The sequence below is a fragment of the Diabrotica virgifera genome, chromosome 8, assembly GCF_917563875.1.
Source record: "Diabrotica virgifera virgifera chromosome 8, PGI_DIABVI_V3a".
Classification (NCBI taxonomy): domain Eukaryota; kingdom Metazoa; phylum Arthropoda; class Insecta; order Coleoptera; family Chrysomelidae; genus Diabrotica; species Diabrotica virgifera.
Genome location: NC_065450.1, coordinates 176388353 through 176415154, shown reverse-complemented (window position 1 = coordinate 176415154; position 26802 = coordinate 176388353). Strand labels below are relative to the sequence as shown.

General features: G+C 32.5%; 1 protein-coding gene across 1 annotated transcript; it reads right to left on the bottom strand.

Moving 5' to 3' along the window:
• Positions 1 to 825: 825 nt before the first annotated feature.
• LOC114340475 (vesicle transport protein USE1) lies at positions 826 to 24483 on the bottom strand. Its single transcript, XM_028291222.2, has 5 exons — positions 24249 to 24483; positions 24071 to 24192; positions 17166 to 17341; positions 10775 to 10916; positions 826 to 925 (listed from the first exon to the last, which is right to left on the bottom strand). The coding sequence occupies exons 1-5, from the start codon at positions 24392 to 24394 to the stop codon at positions 885 to 887; spliced, it is 627 nt and encodes a 208-aa protein (XP_028147023.2). The 5' UTR covers positions 24395 to 24483; the 3' UTR covers positions 826 to 884.
• Positions 24484 to 26802: the final 2319 nt, after the last annotated feature.

Here is a 26802-nt window from a genome sequence, read left to right as displayed (position 1 = left end):
AGCTCAAAATATCGAATCCAGTGTGGCCGACCAAATTTAATAAAATTTGAACTAATTGGACATCAATCGCTACTGGGCTGTTTTCGAGCTGGCTGAACACGAATTATGTCAAAATTTAAATATTCTAAACGGCAGATCGTAAATGGCGACCAAAATTTATTAAAAATTAAAACAAATAGACATAACAGTGTACTATAAGGTTTGTGACTTTTCGGAGTAACTATTTGATATCAAAAGTGAAAATTTTAAAATGCTGGATCCAAAATTGTAACATTAACATGTCTATTAAACAATATTTATTTTTTTTAAGTGTGAATGAATAGCAATCTGCTGGAAAGCCAGACTCTTAAGAGAACAAAGATGAAACATATCGGATGAAAACAACGATGATTAATAAGAAAGAGGCTTCTTAAATTTGAAAGAAAAATAATGATAACGTTACTGGGGTATCATGTAACAAGAGAGGAAGAAAGAAGAATTAAAGGGAAAAAATATAGTCAGATACATAAGATCTCTTCGCTTAGAATAGATAGGACATATACAGAGAGACCCACACTCAAATATGTTGAGAAGGATAACTAACAGGTGTAGAGGAAGGTCTAGAAGAAGATGGCTGGATGATGTAGAAGAAGACATAAGAACAATGAATGTTAAAGATTGGAAAGTTCAGAAAGTTCAAGAATAAGATTTTGAAGACGTTAGCTATAATCTCTAGGGATTGTAATGCTTAATGAATGAATGAATAAATATAATGATAAGATTATGAGTAGATACTTGATAATAAATATATTTAATCTCGAAATTTGAAATTATAGACATAAGATAAAAGTTTAATAATTTATTAAAAATATGTAAATAAATAATAACAACAAACAATTCCTGGTTCAGTACTTTTTCTTCATAACCTTCATAAACAGCACCATATCTAAAAAGATATTAGTAAAATTTAATAAAAAATACATTATTTCAAATAATGTTAATAATCTACAGTAATAGCAATAGCAGGGAAAACTAGGGAGGTTTGATACCCTAAACGGATAACTCAACTTTTAGACGAATCCATCATATGAATGGCTTATTGTATAAAGGGAATAAGTCCACTTATGTACGAAATTAAAGTGAGATATATATTTTGTTAAACCAACGTCGACGGATGGATGAGTCTATAAAGTAAATTTGTATCTCTCACCATACGCGAAATATCGTACGATAAAATATTTGTTGAGCGTATAAAGGGAACTAGTCCGGGACTGTTTACCTTTATACAATAATTCTTGGGCGCCACCATCGTTTGTGGCATTTTGTTTACAAAGTCGTTTATTTTATTACTTCGGTTAGCTTACGTTAGTTAGTCTTACGATGTATTTTAGGTCTTGTTTGTAATAATAAACCTTTTTTTATAAATAAATTAATGATTTCTTTTTATTTAGCTAATGCCTCGACAACTAATGGCCCATGGTAGGTACGGTAAATTTTTACAGTTAGGTACCTAGTGTCATGTGTAGTGTGTGTGTTGAGTGTCTTGTTACTTTGCAAAGTCGACGTCATTTGCAAAGAGCCGCTAATGGTATCCGAACGTCTGCGGTCCCTCCGGTGAGTACCGATCCCACAAAGACAGAAACTATTTTCATTTATTAATTTATAATAAACGAAAAATTTCTGGCCCTGGTGAGATTCGAACTCACGACCTTTCGGATTTTTCGATCCAAAAGTAGGCGCTCTTACCACTGAGCCAATTAAATTAGTAATTAAATTAATAATTTAACTGTAGAAAAGCAGCACTTTTTCGTCTTTTATTCATTGATTGTATAAAGGAATCAAGTCCCAGTCTTTAAAAACGACTTTTTGGCCTTAATCGTTTTCAAAGCCAAGTTTGTTGTATCACATGTCACTCTACTAGTCTCCTTCTACATTTCATCTGTAGAACAAAATTTGATAGGTCATCAAGTTTCTAAACTAAATAGTTTTTTTCGTTTTTCTCAAAACTAAGTATTGCGGACTTATACCCTTTATACAATAAGCGTTTCATATGACAGAATAGTTTAAATTTTGTTAGAAATAGTAATATGGTATACAATATGGTAACATTTAAATAACCATACTCCGAGTATTATCAATTATACTAAAAAATGTAAATTGTATAAAATCATCCAAATATGTAACATTCTATCAATTTTGTGGTGTATTTGATACAGCATTGAAAATTTTCTAAAAACCAGCAATTAAAAAACTTATCTTTTTGTAAAAAAAACGGCTTTATTACCTAAACATGATACTTCTTCAAGAAAGGTGAAAATGAGTAATATGGAGGAAATTAAGACAACCTGGATGATGTATTTTAGGAAACTATTAAACAAAAAATACAACCACTAGAACAAAAACAACAGCACCAGGAACAACAAGAGCTGGTGACACATGAAGAAAATGAATTAACTATTCTCTGTTCCAAACAGTACGGTTGTATATTGCAAGCGAGTTTGCCATTCTGTGAATTATGATAAATAAATCCTTCTTCAGTATTCCACAACAATTAACAGCGATAATCCCCTAAAAGTACCTGCCTAATACTACCTTTCACGGCCGATAGCGTGAAGAGCGACAACATTGTCAAGAAGATTCTCATTTAGTTTGTATTGGGGTATCCTTCGTACACTGAATCGGATGTCTGACATACGCTGTAGACCTCCAACACTAGAGGCGGTTCAAATGGCAATCAAAATACAAAAAAACAATAAAGTACCAGGAATGAATAAAATACCGACAGTACTATACAAGCGAGAAGGAAAAAATTTGACAAAATAGATGTACAAACTACTACAAGAAATAAGGGGAGAAGAAAAAATTACTAAAAAGTATAATCGTCCCTATCTAAAAATGGAGACAAATTATTATTTCAGCCTTATAGAGGCAACTCTCTACTTTGTTCGGGATACAAAATACTCTCAAATATTCTTAATTGAAGACTTCAACCTCTCGCTGGAAAAATCATCAGGGAATACCAAGCAGGGTTTAGGCAAAATAGATCTACCTTCAACCAATCAATGGATGACTTGGAAGACGACCTGAAAATCATGAACATAAGACAATGGAGGAGAAGGACACAAGAGAGATCTGAATGGAAGGACATAGCCACCCATCCAGGGTTATTCTGCCAAAATAAGAAGAAGATCTACCTTCAACCAACTCTTTACAGTCAAACAAATACTAGCCAAAGCATGGGAATATGACTTAATTATTGTTTAAAATATTCTTATCCAAATAGTTTATACTTTAAAAAATAGAAAACTGCCTTTATTAGTCCATGAACCGAAGCTTTTCACCTCGCAATTTTTACAGAATGGATCGATTTGCTTGAAAATTTGAGAATAAGTAGTGGATAGTCCAAGGATCAAAATCTATATAATGACGAAAGGAGCTTTTACCATGGGGGTGGTTGCCACCCCAACTCGAGGGTAGAAATTTTTTTATTATATTTTGACGGCAAAAGTTGGTAAAAACATTAATTCTAAGCAAAAAATAGTCTATACATTTTTTTGATAAAATTAATAGTTTTCGATTTATTCGCTATCAAATGTGTTAGTTTTGTATCGAAAAATCAATGTTTTTAATCAGTTTTCTGCTAATAACTCAAAAAGTTTTCGTTTTATCAAAACTACTTTACTTAACAAAAATGTACCTTTTGTAAAAATTAACAAAACGGGTTTTTTTTTAATTTTCTTTAAGACCAATAGTAATCGAGCTATACTTTATTATATGTTAGCTCTTCTTCGTCAAATGCTAAATACAGTCGGAAAAATGAAAGAATACCCATGAACGATCACATCAATCACTTATTTTGTATTTGCTGTATTTTTCTATAACAAACGTTTGTTATTTATAGAAAAAGACAGGAAATAGAAAATAAGTGATTGATGTGATCGTTCATGGGTATTCTTTCATATTTCCGACTGTATTCTAGTTTCAAAGTCAAAAGACGGGAAAACTATGCATTGTTCCAGGATAACTTATAGAAACTAATTTAGAGTATTTAAAAAGATCTATCTCCAAAAATAAAAAAAGTCTCTAGCTCAAAAATTAAGTGACTAAAGTGATAAAAAGAATGTCAGTCCCTATTTTTTTCAGCGAAAAAGTAATCGGAAACAACCACCTAATTACCACAATAATTAAAATTAGTCATTGACCTTATTCGAAAGAAATTAACTTTATTTATGTATTATTAATAGATTCTAGAAGTTTGACCGGCTCAGAACGATTAGTTTTTAAAAAACTGAAGTTAAAGCGAATAACCAATTTTTGCAGTTTGGTAGAAAATGCCCTTTTCTTCAGAATAGAAAGATTAGCATCATAGATACGAAAAAATGTTTCCATATTAAATTGTAGCTCAAAAACATGGTTTGCGAAAATTTTTCCTACGGCAAAAATTGAGTGAGTTATTGACAATTAAAACTTATAATAACATGCAAAAACCACCTTTACCAACCCTTTCAAAGTCACCTCTTTTTGCGACTGAGGATTTTAAAAGGATTTAACATTAATAGCCTTATATATCTTATAAAAACCTACAAAAAAATTTTTTACCAAGCTTTCTAAGATAAAAAATAAAAAAGTTACGGTTAAAAAACCAATAATTTTTTTTGAAAAAAAATGGAGAAATCCAATTGGAAGCATAATAATGTAAGTTAGCGGTGCTTTATAGTCCATTCTTTCACGGTTTTTGCTCTAAATTTTAAAGAACCGCTTGGATTGACATGAAATTTGGCATACGCATAGCTTACATGTCAAAGAAAAAAAGTGATATTGTGCCGACGTGTGCTTTTGCCCTGGGGGTGACTTTCACCCCCTGTTGGGGGTGAAAAAATATATGTCCAAAACAACTCCGGAAATGGGTAAACTGACTAATTTTAAGTAACTTTTGTTCTGTAGAGCTTTTTCGCCAAGTCAACACTTTTCGAGTTATTTGCGAGTGAATATGTTCATTTTTCAACAAAATAACCACATTTTTAGACGGTTTTTCGCAAATAACTCAAAAAGTAAGTATTTTGTCGAAAAAACCGTTCTTAGCAAAAATATAGCCTATAAAAAAGTAACAAAAATGGTGTACGCGTTAGGTCTCTGGATCTCGTAGAACCAGAGTTATAGCCAATGAAATATAGATTCATATTCACCAAATTTCAAATAGAATATTTCGACGTGAAATATCCAAAAAATTAAGCACTTTTTGGGGAAAACCCATTTTAACTTTTTTAAAGTGTTTAAAAAAGCTTTATTTCTGTTTTTACGAAAAGTTTCTAGCATTAAATTTAAGCAAGTTACGCTCAAAATAAAGTTGGTCCCTTTTGTTTTTGCAAAAAAAAATCGGGAAGACCACCCCCTAATTAGCAACTTAAATTAAATTAATCGTTGCCGCTCCATAAATTATTTTACTTATATTGTGTTTATATGATCTGTAAGTTTCATCGATTCAAAGTGTTTATTTTTGAAAAAATTTGGTTTCAAAGTAAAATTTTTAAAAATTTAAATTTTGAAAAATATGCTTTTTTTCAAAATAACTTAAAAATTGTTAGAGATACCAAAAGTCTCGAAATACAAAAAAAGTCAGATTTGCTTTTCTGAATATCATGTATTTTTTTGTTTTTCTGTTAGACAAAAATTGATCAAGATTTGGTGTTTCTAAATTTGCATACATTCGTGATCAGTGACTCGTTCAACCCCTTTTAACTACAGCCGTTTCAATAATAAGGACTTTGAACCGATGAAACTTACAGATCATATAAACAATATATACACGAGTCAAGAAACTTGTGAAGTCGTTACGATTAAGTTCATTTAAGATACTAATTAGGGGGTGATTTTCTCGATTTTTTTACCAAAACCAAAAGGGGCTAACTTTATTTTGAGCGTAACTTGTTTAATTTTGATGCTAGAAATTTTTTTTATAAAACAAAAATGAAGCTTTTTTTAAACACTTTAAATAAGTTTAAATGAGTTTTCCCCGAAATGTGCTTTATTTTTGGTTATTTCACGTTAAAGTATTCCACTTGGAATTTGACGAATATGAACCTATATTTCATTAGCTATAACTCTGCTTCTACTAAATAAAAAAACTTGATATATTCACTATTTTTTTAAATTTTTTATAGGCTATATTTTTGTTAAGAATGCTTTTTCGACAAAATACTTACAATTTGAGTTATTTGCGAAAAACCGTCTAAAAGCGTGGTTATTTTGTTGAAAAAATGAACATATTCACTGCCAAATAACTCGAAAAGTATTGACTTAGTGAAAAAACTCTATAGAACAAAAGTTACTTTAAATTAGCCAGTTTACCCATTTCCTGACTTTGTTTGGACGAATATTTTTTAACCCCCAAGAGGGGGTGAAAACCACCCCCAGGGCAAAAGCACATATCGGCACAATATCACTTTTTTTCTTTGACTTGTTAGCTGTGTGTATGCCAAATTTCATGTCAATCCAAGCGGTTCTTTAAAATTTAAAGGTTTTGCAATATTTTACCGTTAATGAATGGACTATTAAGTCACTGGGCTTATTCAGTCTTCTTTATTTATGTATTATTAATAGATTCTAGAAGTTTTTTTTTATTTAGCTAATGCCTCGACAACTATGTATTGGCCATTGGCATGGTACTGTGGATTTTTCCAATTAGGTACCGATACTTCGTCTACCGAACAGACGGAGCAATCACGTGAATAAAATAAATCACAATATTTCTTCAAAATATCTTAACGCACGGCCTTGCACACAATATCTATAACACCAATACCGATTACCTTGTTATCGGTATTGTGTACAAGGCCGTGCGTTAAGGTATTTTGAAGAAATATTGTGATTTATTCACGTGATTACTCCGTCTGTTCAGTAGACAGAGTATAGTGTAATGTGTAGTGTGTGTGTGTTGAGTAAGTGTCTTGTTACTTTGCAAAGTCGATGTCATTGTCTTTGCAAAGAGACTCTAATTGTATCCGAACGTCTGCGGTCCCTCCGGTGAGTACCGATCCCACAATGACAGAAATTATTTTCATTCTAGAAGTTTGACTGGCTTAGAATGATTAGTTTAAGAAAAACTGGAGTTAAAAGCGAATAACGAATTTTTGTAGTTTGGTAAAAAATGCCCTTTTCTTCAGAATAGAAAGATTATCATCAGAGAGACGAAAAAATGTTTACATATGAAATTGTAGGTTAGGTATTTAATTTCCAAGAACTTGGTTTTGCAAAAAATTTTCTACGGCAAAAATTGAGTGAGCTATTGACAATTAAAACTTGTACTAACATGCAAAAACCACCTTTACCAACCCTTTCAAAGTCGCCTCTTTTTGCGATTGAGGGTTTTAAAAGGATATAATATTAATAGCCTTATCTTCTTCTTCATGTGCCATCTCCTCTAAGAAGGTTGGCAACCATCACGGCAATTCGCACTTTCGATACCGCTGCTCTAAAGAGATCAGCAGAAGTGCAATTAAACCAAGCTCTCAAATTGTTTAACCAGGAGATGCGTCTTCTTCCGCGACTCCTTCTACCCTGTATTCTTCCTTGCATTATCAATTGTAACAAGTTATAACGCTCGCCCCTCATAACATGTCCCAGATATTGCAGTTTTCTGACTTTAATTGTATTTAAAACCTCTTTATCTTTTCCCATTCTTCTCAACACCTCGATATTCGTGACTCTATCCACCCAACTTATTCTTAATATTCTTCTGTAGGCCCATAACTCGAAGGCTTCTAATATGTCCGAAACATCCTTCTTTAATGTCCAAGCCTCCAACCCATAGAATAATACGGAGAACACGTAGCATCTCAGAAGTCTTATCTTTAAAGAATTGTAATGTCCCTGCTACAGAGTACTTTTTTTAGTTTGTTGAAAGCATTTCTTGCCTGTCCTATTCTTGCTTTAATCTCTTCTGTGTACTCATTAGTTTCATTAATTATTGTACCCAAATATTTATATTTTTCAACCTTTTTAATTTGTTCTCCATGTATTGTTATGCTTTCTTGGCGCTGTTGAACTTTTGTGATTACCATAAATTGTGTCTTTTTTGTGTTTAGGGACAGTCCGTTTTCTTGGCTGACTTCTACCACTCTGTCAACCATTTGTTGTAAATCCTCAAGACATTCGGCTAATAAAATAGTGTCGTCGGCAAACCGTATATTATTGATTGGTCGACCATTTACTTTTATTCCCGTGGTTAGGTCTTCTAGTGCTTCCTGGATTATTTCCTCTGAATACAAATTGAACAAAGTAGGAGACAGGACACAGCCCTGTCTGACGCCCCTCTCAATACGTATTTCATTTGAAAAGGCGTTGTTCTCTTTTACCACAGCGATCTGATTATAATAGATAGCACTAATGATCCTGATGTCCCTCATATCTAAGTTTTTCTTTTCAAGTAATTCGATAAGGCGGTTATGTCTGACCTTATCGAAGGCTTTGTTGTAATCCAAGAAACACATATATACTGGCTGATTAACATCCATGCACCTTTGCACAAGTACATTTACAGCGAACAGGGCTTCCCTCGTTCCCATTGCATTTCTAAATCCAAATTGCGTGTCGCTTATGTCCTGCTCAAGTTTGTTATGTATTCTCCGGTGTATAATTTTTAAAAATATTTTGAGTGTATGACTCATTAAACTTATTATCCGGTGGTCTTGGTATTCTTTTGAATTTGGTTTTTTTGGCAGTGTTATGAACGTTGACAGCAGCCAATCTCTGGGAATGATTCCTGTACTGTATATTGTATTAAATAAGTCGACCAATATTCCAATTTGCTGGTCCTCTATTAACCGTATTATGTCTACAGGTATTTGGTCAGGACCTGTTGCCTTGTTGTTCTTTGTTCGCTTTATCGCCTCTAGTACCTCATCTTCTGTTATGTCTGGGCCGTTGTCGAACTTTTCCTGCTCTAGTACTATTTCAGTCCGTTCGTCTTTAAATAGCTCTTGAATATATTCCTGCCATCTTTTAAGCCTTTCACCGACGTCTATAATTATTTTTCCGTTTTTATCCAGCAGTATGTTTGATTTTTTCTTAATATTAGTGCCTGTTATTTCACTAATTTTCTTATAGATTTTCTTAATAGCCTTATAGATCTTGTAAAAATCTACAAAATTATTTTTTATCAAACTTTTTAAGATAAAAAATAAAGAAGTTACGGTTAAAAAACCAATATATTTTTTTGAAAAGCATATTTAGTTGGAAGCATAATAATGTAAGTTAGCGGTATTTTTTTGTATGGTGTACGTTAAAAACATAATATATACGCACACATTGATTCATACTCGACACTCATGGAACTATACATAATACATATAACATATACGAATACGTATTGGGACCGTGCAAGTTCGGAAAAGCGACACCTGGTTTCATAGCTTGGCAAAATGTTTCGCACTTTTAATTATATTGGCCAATCATATTGGTCCTGGTTGCTGGATAATTATCAAAGCCGTAGCCCAAAAAAATTATAAGAAGAAAAAGTAATATTAAGGTTATATTGTTAAAAGGTAAACAATTGTATGTAGTAAATAAAATTAATTATTAAAATGCACTACTACAAGCAAAATACAATTAATTAAATTTACTTTTATATAATAATTGCATATCACATCAATATTGTGGAGCAACATATAATTTTTCTTCTTCATTGACAGTAGATATGAAATATACGTCAATTTGATAATTTCAATTGACAATGAATTATTTCAGAAAGTTACAAGATTTGTCCGCTATTCGCGCACGATCGTTTCTCGTATCCCCTCCGAGTATTGGCACAGGGCGAATACATATTTGTGTATGCGTGTATCCGTAAATTTTAGGCGGGACGAATATAAATGAATATAATTACATATTACATAAATCATCCGAATCAAATTTTATCCTCCTTAAGCATTTTTTGAGCAATTTTAAGCAAATTTAGCAATAAGGGGTAATTTTCACCCTTCAAAAATAAATTTTTAAGGAATCATACAGAAGTAAAAAACTTCATTTGTACAATGGTATAAAAAGTTTATTAAAAACTATTAAAAGTCATCCAAAAGGATCTGCAAAACGTTTTCGATCTAGATCAGATCATCTTCAGTGCGTTCTGCCTAGTACATGGAACTAGCAACCTTATGAAAATGGTAACATCGAGAAATATGGTTTACATGATAATTATATAATATTTATAGCGACTCCAAGTCGATGTTAAAGGATTAATTTATGTGTTAGGAGTGCTCAAAGGGCAACATGGTTCCCTGCTCGATAAAAAATCGTGGTTCTTGCCAGTTCAATGGACACAGACCAACTGGGTATTTTCCCATTGATTTTAAATTTTTAAGGGTTGAAATTATGTTAAGAATATCAAACCATTATTACGGTAGTTTGCACTATTAAAAATGAACTTTTAAAGGATCGAAATAGTCAATAAATACAGTTAGAGTATTAGACAATCATTGAGTAATGCATATGAACAAATTTCACCCTTTTTAAGCTTTTTTATAGGTTTTAGCAATAAGGAGTAGTTTTCGTCCTTAAAAAAATAAAAGCTCCCGTCAACACTATATAGATTTTGAAGTTGAGGGTAAGGTGAACTTAATACAGAGTAAGGTGAACTTAATTCCGAATTTTCATGCAAATCGATCCATTCTGTAAAAATTGAGAGGTTTTGTCCTATTTTAAGCTTCATTACTTGGACTATAATATAAAGTTTTTGAATAAATTAAAATTTATCTGAGCTTCATCTTTATTTCCATATTTTTCAAATCACAAAACTTACTTATAAAAACTGCGACAACCAAAGCCAGCATTATCCACATCCAGCACTTCCAAGCTCTTTTGGAATGTTCAGCTAATTTTGAAGATTCTACTGATAACTTATCAAAGTTCTTGTCTGTTAGTTCTGAAGACTTGGAAACTACCTGCAAAATGTACCCATGTGAATGTGTAAAAAAATAGGGTTTAACATTACTGAAATACAAAAACAAATAATGAGTACTCAAATTATCAAAAACATCTAGTGGCAGATCTACTAGGGGAGAAAGGAAAATCCCACCCCTAAATCTAAGAAATTAACGCACCGCCTTAAAAATGGGTCATTTTTGATGTCTCGAATTTCCTAAAACTGTTGTCTGATGCAAGTGATTTTTTCAATACGTAATAAACAAGCCTAATAATAACAAGGCTATGAGAAATTAGCAATTTGATAAATGTTAAATTGTTAACAGAAAATTAATAGATTTATTATTTAAAGTTTCAGTTAAGTCCGTATTTTTTTTTGTTGTTTGGTGGAAATTGAACGCGCTACAAGGAATTTGACTCCCGATGAGTGTGTTCAAGCAGTGACCTTACATAGCGAAGGACTTAGCTACCATGCTATCGGCTCCTGATATTGGTAACAATTTTTTGCTAATGCACGATAATTTATTGTTATTTTTTTAACCCTGTAGATTTAAGTAATTATTGTATATTATAATTGAAAAAATAAGAACAAAAAAGAGAAAAAAACCCAAAAAAAAGAGAAAAAAAAAAGGAAAAAAAAAAGAAAAAAAAAACTAAGAAGATGTAAACCTCCGAGATGATGAATCGGGTTTATGTCTTAGGGCCGGTTGTTCGAACACTAATCAACAATGATCACTATCAAATATTTAATTACTGTCACCAAAACTGTCAATGTCAACTTTTATTGGGTTGCTGAAAACATAATTGATTATAATTATGAGATTAGTTAATCAATTAACATAACAATTATTAACATAATTAATTAAGTAATTTCATAATTGTAATCAATTATGTTTTCAGCAACCCAAACAAAGTTGACATTGACAGTTGGTGACAGTAATTAAATATTTGATAATGATCATTGTTGATTAGCGTTCGAACAACCGGCCCTTAGCGTAGTAAAAAAACAATTAAAAAAGAAAAAAAAACAAATTAAAAATATAATAAAAAAAATATACAAAAAAATAAATATATACAAAAAAAATATTTACATCCAAAACAGTGTATTTTTAGATAGTAGTATGTTAGTTTGTTATGTACATATATATTTAGAGTTAGAAATACAGAAAAAATTCCTCTGATTGAAAAAACAAATTTGTTTGTTTTTAAAATAAAATGTCTGGCTAATTGGCTCAGCCAAGGCCATCAAATTCACACAAAAGAATGCACGTAAATGCAAGACCTCACGTTGCATGAACTTTACTGTAACCGAATATTTACAACACATACATATTCAGACTTTGAATTGGCCACCCCATAGTCCAGATCTTAACCCAATCGAACATTTGTGGGACATAATTGGCAGAAGACTACAACAGCGTTTGCCACCTCCTACAACCTCACAAGAAGTACAAACAGTAGCTCTCGACATTTGGAATGATATTGATCAAGACGAAATAGCAAACCTCATTTGTAATATAAAAGTACATATCTCTTTTATTACCGAACATAAGCGAATGAATCAAAAAACAGAATAATAAAAAAGCCTAAGGCTACAATTGAGTTTTAATTTCAATATTTTTTTAATGCTAGAATATTCCACAGGGTGTTCCAAACTTTTAGAAAAAAAAAACACAGTATGATTGTGTTACTCTCGGTATACAATGACATTTACCTGTCTAGAAACAACATTATTACAGCGATATTTTTAAGAGTAAACAGTAGTGCGTCATCAATATTTTTGTTTTTCGAAAGTTCTATGAACTTTCAACAGTGAGGCAACAGTGCATCGGTAATTCGACGCTGACAGTGACATTATACTATCAAAAACAATAATTTTTATACTCATAGGCGCGCTAAATGTTGCCGAGTCAGTCACGTTCGATTTCTTGTTATAGAAAATCGATTTTTAGTAGATCCAATGTGACACAAAATCTAGGCATGGGATAAAAAAACTTTATTTGACGAAAGTGTATTTTTTTGTTCTTCTTAATGGCGGTACAGGCTCCTCTTTGCAATAAGTATTTTATTTAGTTATAGAGTAATTTCCACATACTAACATATTTCTCAAATTGGGCTCTGTACTGCCATTCTTTATTATATTACGAATATTTGTGCCAAATATATCGACAAAATATTCAAAATTACAGCCGCAATCTTGGACCACGTTTGTTGCTACCTGTTGATTGCTACTGTTGCCTCTTAAAGAATAAGACTATAAGATATTAAAAAAATCACTCAAATCGGAAAACAGGTTTAGGAAATTCGAGGCATTAAAAATGTCCCAATTTTAAGATGGTGCGTTAACTTCTTGAAGAAGCGTAGTAATTTTAAAAACTAAAATACCTACAAATTTTAATTCAATTTAATTTTTTATTTTGTTGTTTCTTGTTTCTAACCTGACTTGTTATAGATGTAACTCAAAGGTTAACTACACTAGAACGTTCCTTTTATATTAGTGGCACAGCCAATATTTTCGTTTGACACTAGTCTACACTCGAAAGTGCTACACTTGAAAACAAAAGAACATACCTATTATTTATATGTCTTTTATGTAGTTTGGGTTTTTTTTATTATGACTTTTGGTGTTTCATTTGAAGTTTCCCCCCAAGGCAAATGTCTTGATCTGTCAATAAAAAATATCAGACAAAAATAATTCAATTAGTATATCATCATATCATCACAATAAAACTATAAAGGATAAAAATATTACTATAGAAAGCAGGATAATTAGAGAATAATATATTTAAAGAAGAATTGAGTTACAAATATGAACAAGATAGGGAGAAACAAAACATTAGAGAATTAGTTAATAAGAGCAAAGTACATTGTGAAAAATGAGGTATTCAAAGCAAAAAAAGTACAAGATTTTAAAATGGGTAGAGGAGAGTGAAAATATAGAAATTTGTCTCTGAAAAACCCTGTATTTTTCAGAGTAAGGAGTTTTTAAAACTCTTCACATAAAGGAGAATATAGAAAAATATTACAAGTTGTAATTTCGCAGCTAGTTCCAGTTATCATCCACTCATTGTTCACCAGTCATCAAAGTTCAGTTCATAGTTCTTTAGTTAAATCATTCTCTTCCTACCCCTCAGCTCCTCCGCTCATGTTGTTTGTCGCGTCTCAACTCAGAACGGAAAATTCGAACTGAATTGCTCCTGAACGATGAGTGAAACGCAAAGCTCCAAGAAATAAATGACCAAGCAACTGAGTGGTTTAAGCCAGCTCTGGCGAACTAGTTTATTTAGCTCACGTATCAGAGCTGGATCTTTGAACTAGTTCGCTCATGAACTACACAAGAATAATTACAACTCTTAATATAAACATCCAACATGTCAGTATCAATTAGGTTCCAAACCTTTATAAGAAATACACTAAACGCAAAGAGTATCGCAAAACTTTTGAAACAGAAAAAAATTTTAAAAATAATTTTTAATTTTTAGCAGAATGTTATAATACCCGTGTCCAATATCAAACATTCATTATTCATATCCGATATTGAACAGTATATTTTTATCACCCCGTACAGCATATTAACCAATTTGTTATCATATTTAAACATGTGCGGGATATTTCATTTGTTTATTTGTCGTACTTTATAAACTATATTCTGGCAATGAACATTAAATTAGCTGACTAATTAACTTTGTTGTCATGTGGCCCATGACCTAATTCATGTTGCCAACAAGAAATAACACATTTAGAATCATTCTCAAGAATCACTTAAACCAGGCCAGAGGTGCCTTTAACTTCACTCACTAAAATCATTATGTAGTATCACTAGAGTCTTCAACTAAAGCGTGTACAAGTAAGTCACTACTCAAAGTTCTCCCGGGGTAACAACCCTTAGTGTCGGTCTTATAAATAAACTATCGAACTGCTATTTGGTGTTTCCCTTATCTGAAGAACAGCCTCCACTGAGCCCTAGTAATTATACATGGTCCTTCGGTCTTATAAATAAACTCTCGAATTGCTATTTGGTGTTTCCCTTATCTGAAGAACAGCCTCCACTGAGCCCTAGGAAATATACATGGTCCTTCGAGCCGGATCTATCGTCTTCTTTAGGTGTCTACAAACCCATAACATTTCAAGTTGAAGCGTGTCTTTGCCGAAAAAAAAACAAGAAACAAAACGTTGTTAAAAGCAGAATATTTATTTTGGACCTTTGTGTTCGAGAATTTGATCTGTGCACTATGTTTGCTTGAGTTTTCAATGAGGAGGTGCGTTCTTACAAAAAATTAGTAATATAGCGTCAGAACAAGCAGCCCAAATTGTAGGTTTAATTGGAGATGGCCGATCGCAGCAATATCTTGCTGAAGTTATGGGAATCTACCAATTCAGCGTTACAAGAGCTTTAAGAAGGTATAGAGAAAGTGAAAGATACACAAAAAGACCAGTTCCAGGACTTTCCAGGTGCACAAACCCAGCAGATGAACGTTATTTACATCTGCAGACTTTGCGTACACATCATGTTACAGCTAGACAACTACAAAATGATCTTTCCACAGTCCGTGGCCCGTAATGTTCGGTTCGTAAAGTGCCAATTCGGTTAGAAACAGATTAAGGGAATTTGGAATCAGAGTCAGAATGTCTGCTACTGCTCAACGGTTAACGAAGGCACGTATGGCACGTTCAAATTTTGCACCAGAACATGTCGATTGGGATATTAGTAAATAGACTAATATTCTTTTTGCTGAGGGGTCAAAATGTGCACTTTGTGGATCCGACAGTGCAAAGTGTCTATCAGTTCCAAAAAGTGTAAATTTTGACTCATCAATAAAAAGAATATTAGTCCAGTCATTAATATCCCAATCGACATATTTTGGTGCAACACTTAAACGTGACATACGGTGTGCCCTCGTTAACACTGGAGCAATAGCAGTCATTCTGACTCTGATTCCAAATTCCCTTAATCTGTTTCTAACCGAATTGGCACTTTACGAACCGAACATTACGGGCCACGGACTGTCGAAAGATCATTTTGCAGTTGTCTAGCGCTGTAACATGATGTGTACACAAAGTCTGCAGATGTAAATAACGTTCATCTGCTGGGTTCATGCACCTAGAAAGTCCTGGAACTGGTCTTTTTGTGTATCCTCCACTTTCTCTATACCTTCTTAAAGCTTTTGAAACACTGAATTTATTTATTTATTTATTTACGGGCCTTACCCATTATTACAAAATAATTTAAGAGCTAAAATATACATTAAACCTCAAAATAAATTATAAAAATATGTAAATACACTTAATTAAAATCACTAAATATCAACATATCACAGACAATGATAACATATCACAGATAATAAATTGACAATTATTTGAACACTTAACAACTTATAAATTTAAAAATTAGTGTTCTACCCTAAGTGTTAAATCCTTAACAAAGCACATAAAGCGTCTTTGACTTACACTGAAATCAATGTTCGGAGACAAGTTATTGGCTGTCCTTACAGACCTTGAACTAAAACTATTATACTTTACATTAGTGCTTGCTACAAAAAGGTTGTTGCAACATGAGGTGAAATCCAGTATTCCTTGATGGCACTGCCAAACCAATAGAGTACAGTAGATCTGGGCAATCAGCAATACCATTAAACATTTTGTAAAGGTTCTGTAAGTCCTTACATTGCCTGCGAATCTGAAGAGGAGGGAGAGAAAATCTTGTGTGAAGTGAATCATAGTTGTAATGGTACCTAGTTATCAGGGGGATCCACTCTAGCCTTAAAGGCCAAATACTGCAAAAATTGGTGGATTCCCATAACTTCAGCAAGATATTGCTGCGATCGACCATCTCCAATTAAACCTACAAGTTACTAGTACCTAGTTATCAGGGGGATCCACTCTAGCCTTAAAGGCCAAATACCGCAAAAATTGGTGGATTGGTGGATTCCCATAACTTCAGCAAGATATTGCTGCGATCGACCATCTCCAATTAAACCTACAATTTGGGCTGCTTGTTATGACGTTATATTACTCATTTTGTGTAAGAACGCACCTCTTCATTGAAAACTCAAGCTGCTTTAACGTTTTGTTTCTTGTTTTTTTTTTCGGAAAAAACGCGCTTTAACTTGTTATGTGTTTGTAGACACCTAAAGAAGATGATATACGGGTATTATAACATTCTGCTAAAAATTAAAAATTATTTTTAAACTTTTTTTGTTTCAAAAATTATGCGATACTTTTGTGTTTAGTGTAAAGTGCTATAATATAAAAACCAATGTTTGCCTTACTTCAGTGTCTTTTTTAATAATCTTATTAGCTGTCTCAGACTGCTCCTTTAATGTTTTAGTTAAGTGTAACATGTCTTCTGTAATTTTCCTTTGCATATTTTCATGGAATTCTATAACCTGGTCAAAATCATCTGCCTTGGTAGTTTCAGCTTTATCAACAAATCTTTGCCTTAAACCTACAATTAATACATTACTTAAAATATTTATTAGCTCTATTGCAATCTCCATTGTCATTAATAAGTAAACTGTTTAATGACAATGGAGAGGTAAACTTTTTAATGGTAATGGAGAGGTAAGGTGGACAAAGAGAGTATTGATAATATCTGGAAAAATTACATACGAAATTTATTTTTTGATGAAAGGGAGAACCAGTCCTCAATACAGGGGGCAGTGTTGTCGCCATATCTATATACCATATATACGGCAGACACTCCAACTGAACCCAGATCGATGCTAAGTCTATACGCAGATGATACAGCGATAGCTTTTAGCAGTACCCACCCAGATTTTGCAACAAGACATCTACAAAGAGCTCTTGATGAACTACAAGAATAGTGTGTGCAGAGGAAAATAGCTATCAATCCTGACAAAACACAGGCCGTCATGTACCAAAAAAGAAGAGGCAGGCCAAATGAGGTACTATCCCTATTTGATACCCAAACTGAATGGTCAAATCAAGCCAAATACTTAGGCGTAATGTTGGACAAAAGGCTGACCTTTACAGAACACGTAAAACAAACAATCAACAAAGCTAAAGCCCTTAGGAGTCAACTCTCATCGCTAATAGGTCGAAAGAGTAAACTGAGATTTAAGACAAAGATTAGGATGGCAAATAGTATAATTTTGCCAACACTAACATACGCCTCAGCCGCATGGGGACACACGTGTAATACCAACAAGAAAAAAATACAAACCATCCAAAACCACATGATCAGGGAAGCTCTGAATATACCTAGATATGTCCCATTAAGATACGTATTTGGACATACGCAACAAAAGAAAGTACTGAGAATGATAGACGAAAGAGCACATGAAATATTTAACAATATCAGGAACCATCCTAGCAGATTATTAAAAGAATTGACTAATTACGACGAAAACCAAAGAACGGTACATAGACGGCCTAGACAGCAGTTAGCTGGATATAGAGGAAACCCTTAAGAATGAAAAATTGAGATAGCCACATGATATCGAGAGACAAATGTCGCCCTTCAGGCACTAAGTACTCTTCAGGTAGGTCAAATAGACCATAGCCGTGGAATGTGAGCATCGAGGTCACGTACCGACAGACGTGGGCTAGATGACCACACCTTACGGGCGCTCAGCTGTCGAGGAGAACAAAATTTATTTTGCCAATTCGCCGGCTGAGTGACCGAGCACACACGGTCTGGACAGCGAGACACCGATTTAGATCGGTGCCTTGATGTCTGGAACACATTTTTTTTAGGACACAAGTCCAAAGTAAAGTAAAAAATTAATTTAGTCATTAATAGGGAGAAAAGCTCTTCTAGCTACCCCTAAAACTAGGTGGCTTAACCACATGAAGTAATACAAAGGATGTCCCATTACCCAGGGCATCCAAAGTAACGTTAAAGTCAACGCCTCCCCATTCGGTATGTCCTTCGATGGGGAGGGGTGGAGGTATAGCTTGGGGGTCAGATAGGTACCACTCTATTACGGGGTGTGACTGGTTTGATCTTCGGACATGTGGGTTCCACTTTTCCATTGGAACACACATGTCCCCCGGGACTGGGGTTGATACGAGCATGTGTGTGTGTCCTCAATACCTACGGAAACAGGACCACCTATACTAGTGGCAGAAATAAGAGCAGCCATAATATCACTAAAAGAAGGGAGGAGGGAAGGACAAGACGGAGTACAGTCTGAATTTCTTAAACTTCTTGATAATGAATCATTACGAATACTATGTAAAATCTTCAATAATATCTATGACACAGGCAAGAATCCAATAGATTGGCTAGTTTCAGAATTTATTACATTACCAAAGAAACAGGGAGCAAAAAAGTGGGGCGAATATAGGCTACTAAATCAAATGAGCCACGCATTAAAACTTTTTCTAAAATTATACATCGCAGAATATACAAGCTATGCTAAGAAAGAATAGGGCTTTTCATTCACAGTCATTTGCTACGATCTTCTGTCATGTGCCACATAATATTAATACATCTACGTCATACGTTATTGGCATATACCAATGATACAAACCAAAGACGTATGACGTAGATATACAGTACAACCTGCCATATCCGGACGGTTCTGCCGTCCGCATCTACCAAAATATACCGAGAAAGGCAGTCCTGATGTTGGGACAACGCACCTCTCATCTCGACCCAAAAGAACTAAAAGATGGCGAAATAATGTATTATAGAATCTATAAAACGTGTCTATCGACGAAAGTTATTGACGGCGTTGATTACTGGAATGTATGAAAGAGAAAACGTTTCACAGACTATAAAAGAAGTGGTCTTGATTGATATCCAGATTTTTTTCATATCCGGATCGGTCTGTCGCCACATTGATCCGGATATGGTAGGTTTTACTGTATTAATATTATGTGACACATGACAGAAGCTCGAAACAATGACAATCGATGAAAAGCCCTATATAAGACACACAGTTTGGATTCATGAAAGGCGTAGGTACACGAGATGCACTTTTAGTCTACAGGTATTATTCTAAAGATGCAGAGCAAAAAGCATTTGATACAGTTCAACACCAAAAAATGATGGATGTTCTAACAAAAGCTCAAATGAATGAAAAAGACCGGCTTATAATACAAAATTTATACTGGAACCAATCAGCCCCAATATGAACAAATCTTGGAGACGAACCAACAGAAGTGATCCAGATTCTGTGAGGCATTAGACAAGGATGTATACTTTCACCTATATTATTTAACCTATATTCAGAGGAAATATTTAGTGAAGCGTTGGAAAATTGCAAACATGGAATACTCCTAAAAGGAGAATGCCTAAACAACATTGGTTATGTAGATGATACCATTATTTTTGCAGACAGTTTACAGTAACTAATAAACAAAGTAAATGAAGTAAGTGAAAGATTTGGACTACAAGTAAACATATCAAAAACTAAATTTATAGTCATCAGTGAAAATAAAACTAGACACATTCAACTGCTTATCAAGAATACACCAGTGGACTGAGTAAAACAGTTAACCTATCTGGAACAATAGTAAACGAACAATGGGATCACTCATAAGAAGTAAAACGTAGAATAGAGAAGGCTAGGAGTGCATTCAACAACATGGCCAAACTCTTTAACCCGGTAGCAGTTGTGCCTTTAGAAAAACTAACATCTTACTCTTTTTCGTGATAACTCGATGAAAAATTTTGCAACATAATTTTCCACTCGTAAGTGCCTCAAGGAAGGGTGTAGTAATGCGTAGGTTTATTTTTTTTTAATTTTTTTTCTTCTTTTTGTGGAATTTATGGCTTTGGTGAGAATCAATTAGCATTAATAATAATTGGTAGAAATAATATTTTTAACATAACAAGTAAATAAAAATACCAAAAAATAAAAATTTGTTGTAAATTCGAATTTATATTCGTATTGTTAGATAAAATCTAACATGCGACTGCTGACGTGATAGAAGTGAGTGCGACTGTTCCCGGGTTAAAAGCCACAACCTTAATCTGGAGATAAAAGTACGGCTCCTATGATGTGACATCTCAATATTGGACAACATACAGTTTAGAGCAACGGCCATGCAACAACATGAATTTTGTGAACAGTGTTGCCATATCTGTTTATAATTTAGGCATGAATTTAGACCTTGTTTAAAATGTTTTCTTTTATAATTTAGATGTTGTTTAAAATATTATAAAGTTAGACTTTTACGCAAATATATTTTGATAATTTTTTGTTATGAAAAGCTATAATTTCTTAATTTATACAAAGCAGGATGTATAAAATATAGGTATTCTAAATTATTTTTGTAAAATCAACCCTTATACATTATCAGATATACTTGGCAATGGGGCTAAAAATTTGAAAACAGAAATGGTCAGATTTTAGAACATTTTAGAACAATATTTAGTTTAGTTAAATTTAAGTTCAGTTTAATTTAGTGTATTCTTGGTCTTATTTCATAGGTTAGTTTATTCATTTAAGTTAGTTTCTTTTTATTACTACAGTGGAACCTCGATTATCTGTCAGGGCACCGGACCAAGGGTATGACGGATAATCGAAAAGACGGTAAACAGAACATTAAAAAATAAATAAAAATTCATAGTACATATAACTCAAATTGTATTTGTATGTTTTATTTGACAATATAAGAGGGATTTATGTTAGTAGAGTCGAATCAATTTGATTTAAAATATTCCAAAATATTTGTTTGTTTTATTGTTACTTCACATTTATTTGCAACAGCTGAATTTCTTAATCGACGTAAAATCATCAAATCTAATAATTATTGTGCCATGCGTTTTTATTTTCGGCTTGCGATTCTAAAATTAGAACTCTAAAAGCACGGTATCCTTTATCATTACCTATTTAAATTGAAATTTAATCCAGAGCCCTGAATAAGAACAAAAATTATTTACATAAAAAATGCGGTAGTAGGGTGCTGGACGATTAAACTGCCACACGAATCCGGGACATTTTTGTGAAAAATATGCAAATATACATTATTCTAATCCAGTAACAAAAAAAATTTTTGCGAAATATCCATTAGTTTAAATAAAAAACGACTTTGAAAATTGAAATTTTTACACCTTTCTGGATGATTAAGCTGTCACTAATTTAAGACATATTTTATATAATAGAATTATGTAGTTACTACTAATCTTTTATTTATTTTATTTTAGGTTGAAATGTTTCATATTCTTTATTACAATACGAGATTTTACTTAAAAATTGATAAATTTAAGGAAATAAAACAATTTGCATCTTGTGTTTTGATGTTTTTGTTGCAACAACAATCCAACAATCGACACTTGACATATAATGAAATGTGCGAGGTTGCCAATTTTTGTCGTAGCTTTAACCCAGTTTCGAATATTGATGGGAATATTAATCATAATATTGATGAGAGTGTTTTGACAAAAAGAAAATTCATCCGCAGTAGAGTTGTAAAAACAATGGATTTTAGGGTTACATGATATTGTTTTAAAAAGGGAGGTATGTAACTTACTTAAAAAGTAGAAATTACTCCTATACAGGTTAGGTTAGGTTTGGTTTGGTTAGGTTATGTTAGGTTCCCAGACCGTGAAATGAACTACCGACGCCCGTAGGGCGTCTCCGTGTATTGCTACTATTGCTCCGTATAGGAGCAATACACCCACTAATATGGGTGGGTTGTGATTGCACGCAGCGGTCAAATACCTCTTGCGGTTCTCTCACTCTAATACCCGCAAGTTAGGTTTGGACCGAAGGGTTAGGTCTTCCTCCTTTCAGACCGCTGCGAGCAATTGCAATCTGCCCACTAATATATATTTTATAATAAGAATTTATTACTTCACTTTAGCTACTTCATTTTAATTCTACTTTTAGCTTTTAAATCTCATTAAATCTATGAAGAATGCTTTAAATTTTTAATTTGAATATGCAGAAATCTAAAAGTAATATAATAACTGACATCTAAAACAGTATTTTGAAGTCTATTAAACTTTCTTCCGCATAAAATGTACCTTTATATGCGTATAATTATTATATTCGATGCTTGAGATGCTAAACATTTTTATAGATTTGGCAACGCCGCCCGAAGTTCTCAATATGGCGGACTAAAAAGTGTAACAAATTCAATTTTCAAAGTTGTTTTTTATTTAAACTAATGGATATTTCGCAAAAATTTTTTTTGTTAATGGCTTAGAATAATGTATATTTGCATATTTTTCACAAAAATGTCCCGGATTCGTGTGGCAGTTTAATCGTCCACCACCCGGTAGTAGCATAACAGCACATGTAAATTTCAACGAATTTCGTTTTACTTATCGCAATGCTCAAACAAAATGAATTGATGACTAAATTTTTACTTATGTAGTCAATATAACTTATGTATGGACCCTGACGGTTAACAGAGGTGATGGTTAATAGAGAGACAGATAATCGAGGTTCCACTGTATTTAGTATTTTAGATATTTTATTAGTTACAGTTTAGAAATCTTTACATTTTTTAGTGTTTCTATTAACTATTGCCACTATTGATTTTTATATAATTTTAATGCTTTTAATGTATTTAATGCTTTTAATATATTTTCTGATTTATATCTAAAATTTGTTTTTGATTTTTAAATTATATATTGTGTTCTTATCCAATTTTGAATTTTAGATGTTACAGTAAGAAATATTTTATAATATGGCAACACTGTCAATGCTTTTAGATTACATCAAATCAATCAAATGTCAACTACAAATTGGTTATGTTTGGTTGCCCTAAACTGTATGTTGTCCTCAATATTATACTACATAATTGAATCCTGAACCAAGGACTGTAGCGATGAAGAAAAAATTTGAAGCCTTCGAGATGTGACTATACAGGCTAATACTACGGATATCATGGACCGACAAGATAACCAACAAGACTGTACTACGGATAATGGGGAAAGAAAGAGAATTGATCTATACAATTAAAAGGAGAAAGTTAAAATATCTCGGACACATATTAAAAACGGCACTAAATACAGATTACTGAAAATAATCCTTCAATGCAAAGTATTCGGAAAGCGAGGAATTGGGAGAAGTAGAATGTCATGGTTAAAAAACCTAGGGAAATGGTTCTTCACAACAACTAATAAGTAATAGCTAATATATTTAAAGCATCAATTAATAAAATAATTATAGCCAGAATGATCGGCTAATATTCGAAACGAATAGGCACTAAAAGAGGAAGAACTATTGCAATATTACAAGTAAAAAATTACCTAGAAGATCGTTCCTCATAGATGCTATGTCATTTTCATCAATATATTTATTTTTGGTTATTCCTACAGCTGCTTTAATATCTTTGATTCTCTTATTGTAACTCTGTATACTCTCACTAGAACTAAAAACAATTTTTTAAATACATTCCATAATATTCTTAATATACAGTTAACTTACTCAGTCAGCTTTTTTACTTCTTGTAACATATCTTCCAATGTTTCTACATATTTTTCTATTTTATCGTCCTCTTTTTTAGTCTTACACATTAATTCACATTTTGCTAACAATCTTCTTAAATTTACTTCTTGTCTAGATAAACCCATATCTAAATTGAATACTTTTTTAATACAAAAATATTAAAAACACTACAATATTAAAAAATTGATAAAAACTTCTGACACTGACAGTTACTTGTTACTCTGCTCTGAAATGTCATATTCATATTTGCTTTTTTTCATTGGTTGGTCTCAATAAAAGTTTCAAAAATTCTCCAATAGGAGTATAGTTGTAGGATTAAAATAACCAATTAAATTTGTCTACGTTTTTGGCTCATATACAGGGTTACCAGGTCTACTGATTTTTCAGTAGACCTACTGATTTGAACTTTAATCTACTGACCTACTGAAAACTGTATAAAACCTACTGATTTGAACTCCAATTTACCGATCTACTTAAACTTCTACTAAAAAATCTAAAAAAATTCAAAATCCAACGTCCAACAACGTGTTAATCTTCTTTCACTTCTATAAATAGTCGGTAGTCGGTACCTATTGTGGGATGTTTAGAATTTTCATGGTACTTAATAAGGATGTCAAGTGGCTACGAAGAAAACATAAGGGATTCTTGGGTTGAGAGATAATTGCTTTGTTTTCAATAGACATTTGTGTCATGTGTTTCCACTGATACAACCAAACCATCGGGTATTGTGACGCCTTGGATAAGATTTATGAGTCTGATGAATAGTACAGTTACGGTCAGTGAATAGTTTACAGGCTGGCCGATTTTTTAAATTTTTACCTCGTTTAAAATGCACCTTTTGCGTCAAAGTGGCGTTGCCAGTGGTGTACCTAGTAGAGGTTGATTAAAATAAAAAAATCAAAATAATAAAAATATATCTTACAAAATTTAACAAACTGGAAAATATAGAAAGAAGATTTTTAGAAATAAAATATATTATGGTCTTATTATGATTTATTTTATTATTTTATTTTTCAACACATCGCTAAAGAGTTCTAAAAACAACTGTTTTTATAAAAAAGTAGACTAAAAATCTAAAAATTAAAGGAATAATACAGAAAACACAAAAAAATCGTCGATATACTTAATTAACCTATAAAATGACAGAAGTGCCAAAATTTCATAAATGTCGTACCTAAGTGTCAAAATTTAATAACAGTGGAGTAAATTTGCCTGCGGTTGGACCAATTAGAAACAAGCATTACGGGGTAAATTTGAATCACTCCTCTTGCTTAAAAAATAAACAATAGCTTATTTGAAAGGTTATTCAATTATCTATTCAGTAATATAAACATATTCTTCTTCCTTCTTGGATGTAGGCTTTAAAGCCTGTTTCTTCTTCAATATTAGCTTCCTAAATTATTTAAGTTATCGCACCATCTTTTTCTTGGTCTGCCAATACTTCTTCGTCCATTTGGTGACTTATCTCATGCTATTCGTACTATCCTATCCTCTGCCATTCTACTAATGAATATAAACATTAATACAATTATTTATACAGGGTGTCCAAAAAAATAAATAAATTTATTGACACAAATTAAAAGAAGAATGTATGAAGTTTAATTCAAAATACATTTTACTGTTTTGAGAAAAGAGAAAAAAATGTTTATTTGATAAATAAACATTACTTTTCGCTTAAATTAAATGTTCAAACTTCTAAGAGGTAGGTGGGTGGAAGCTTTAACATTGAATTTAAGCGAAAAACAATATTTATTTAGCAAATACATATTTTTTGATGTTTTCTGGCAACAGTATAATGATGTATTTTGAATTAAGTAAATTACATACCTACATTCTCCTTTTTATGTCAATTAATTTAATTCAATAATTTTTTTGTACCCTTTATACAAAATTATTTTAATGTTTGAAGCAATAAATGTTTATTACACTGAATAGAGAATTGAACAACCTTTCAAATAAGCGAGCACACGATCCTATTCTTATTTAAAAAAATCATCGCTATATACGCCAAAAAAGCATAATCTAAAAAATTAAAAATGACCCATTTCGGGATTTTTCTCCAAAGTCACCCATTCACAAAAAAATTATTTTATTTCAACTTTACGCGCTCACTATATATTATATAAAAGACCAAATAAATAAATAGTACCTATCTATGTAAATTTCTATGAAGGCTTTAAAAATATGAGATTACTTGGTTACTTAGCCGCGTCCGTAATATAGAGGTGACCGTAGATACCAGTTCATAAATATAAGGGAATCTACATAATATAATTAGTTTGGAGAATTTTAAACTGGCCGTTATTTAGAAACTGGCCGTTATTTAAAAACTGGCCGTTAGTAGAAATGGCCGATTTTAACAGGTGGCCGTTAACACAGGTTTTAGAGTATTATAAATGGCTTAAAAAATCTACTGATGGCTACTGATTTTTTGAAAGCAAAACTACTGACGACATCATAACTGACCTGGCAACCCTGCTCATATATGTCATAGCTTCGGAAGCTGTTAGGATTAAGCCACTTCTATTAACAT

Excerpts from the sequence above, each read along its gene's own strand:
- LOC114340475 (XM_028291222.2), bottom strand. The coding sequence starts at position 24,394 with ATGGGTTTATCTAGACAAGAAGTAAATTTAAGAAGATTGTTAGCAAAA. Across the intron at positions 17,342-24,070 it reads TATGAGGAACGATCTTCTAG|GTTTAAGGCAAAGATTTGTT; the intron begins GTAATTTTTTAC and ends TATTAATTGTAG. Across the intron at positions 926-10,774 it reads GGTTGTCGCAGTTTTTATAA|ATATGGTGCTGTTTATGAAG; the intron begins GTAAGTTTTGTG and ends ATATCTTTTTAG.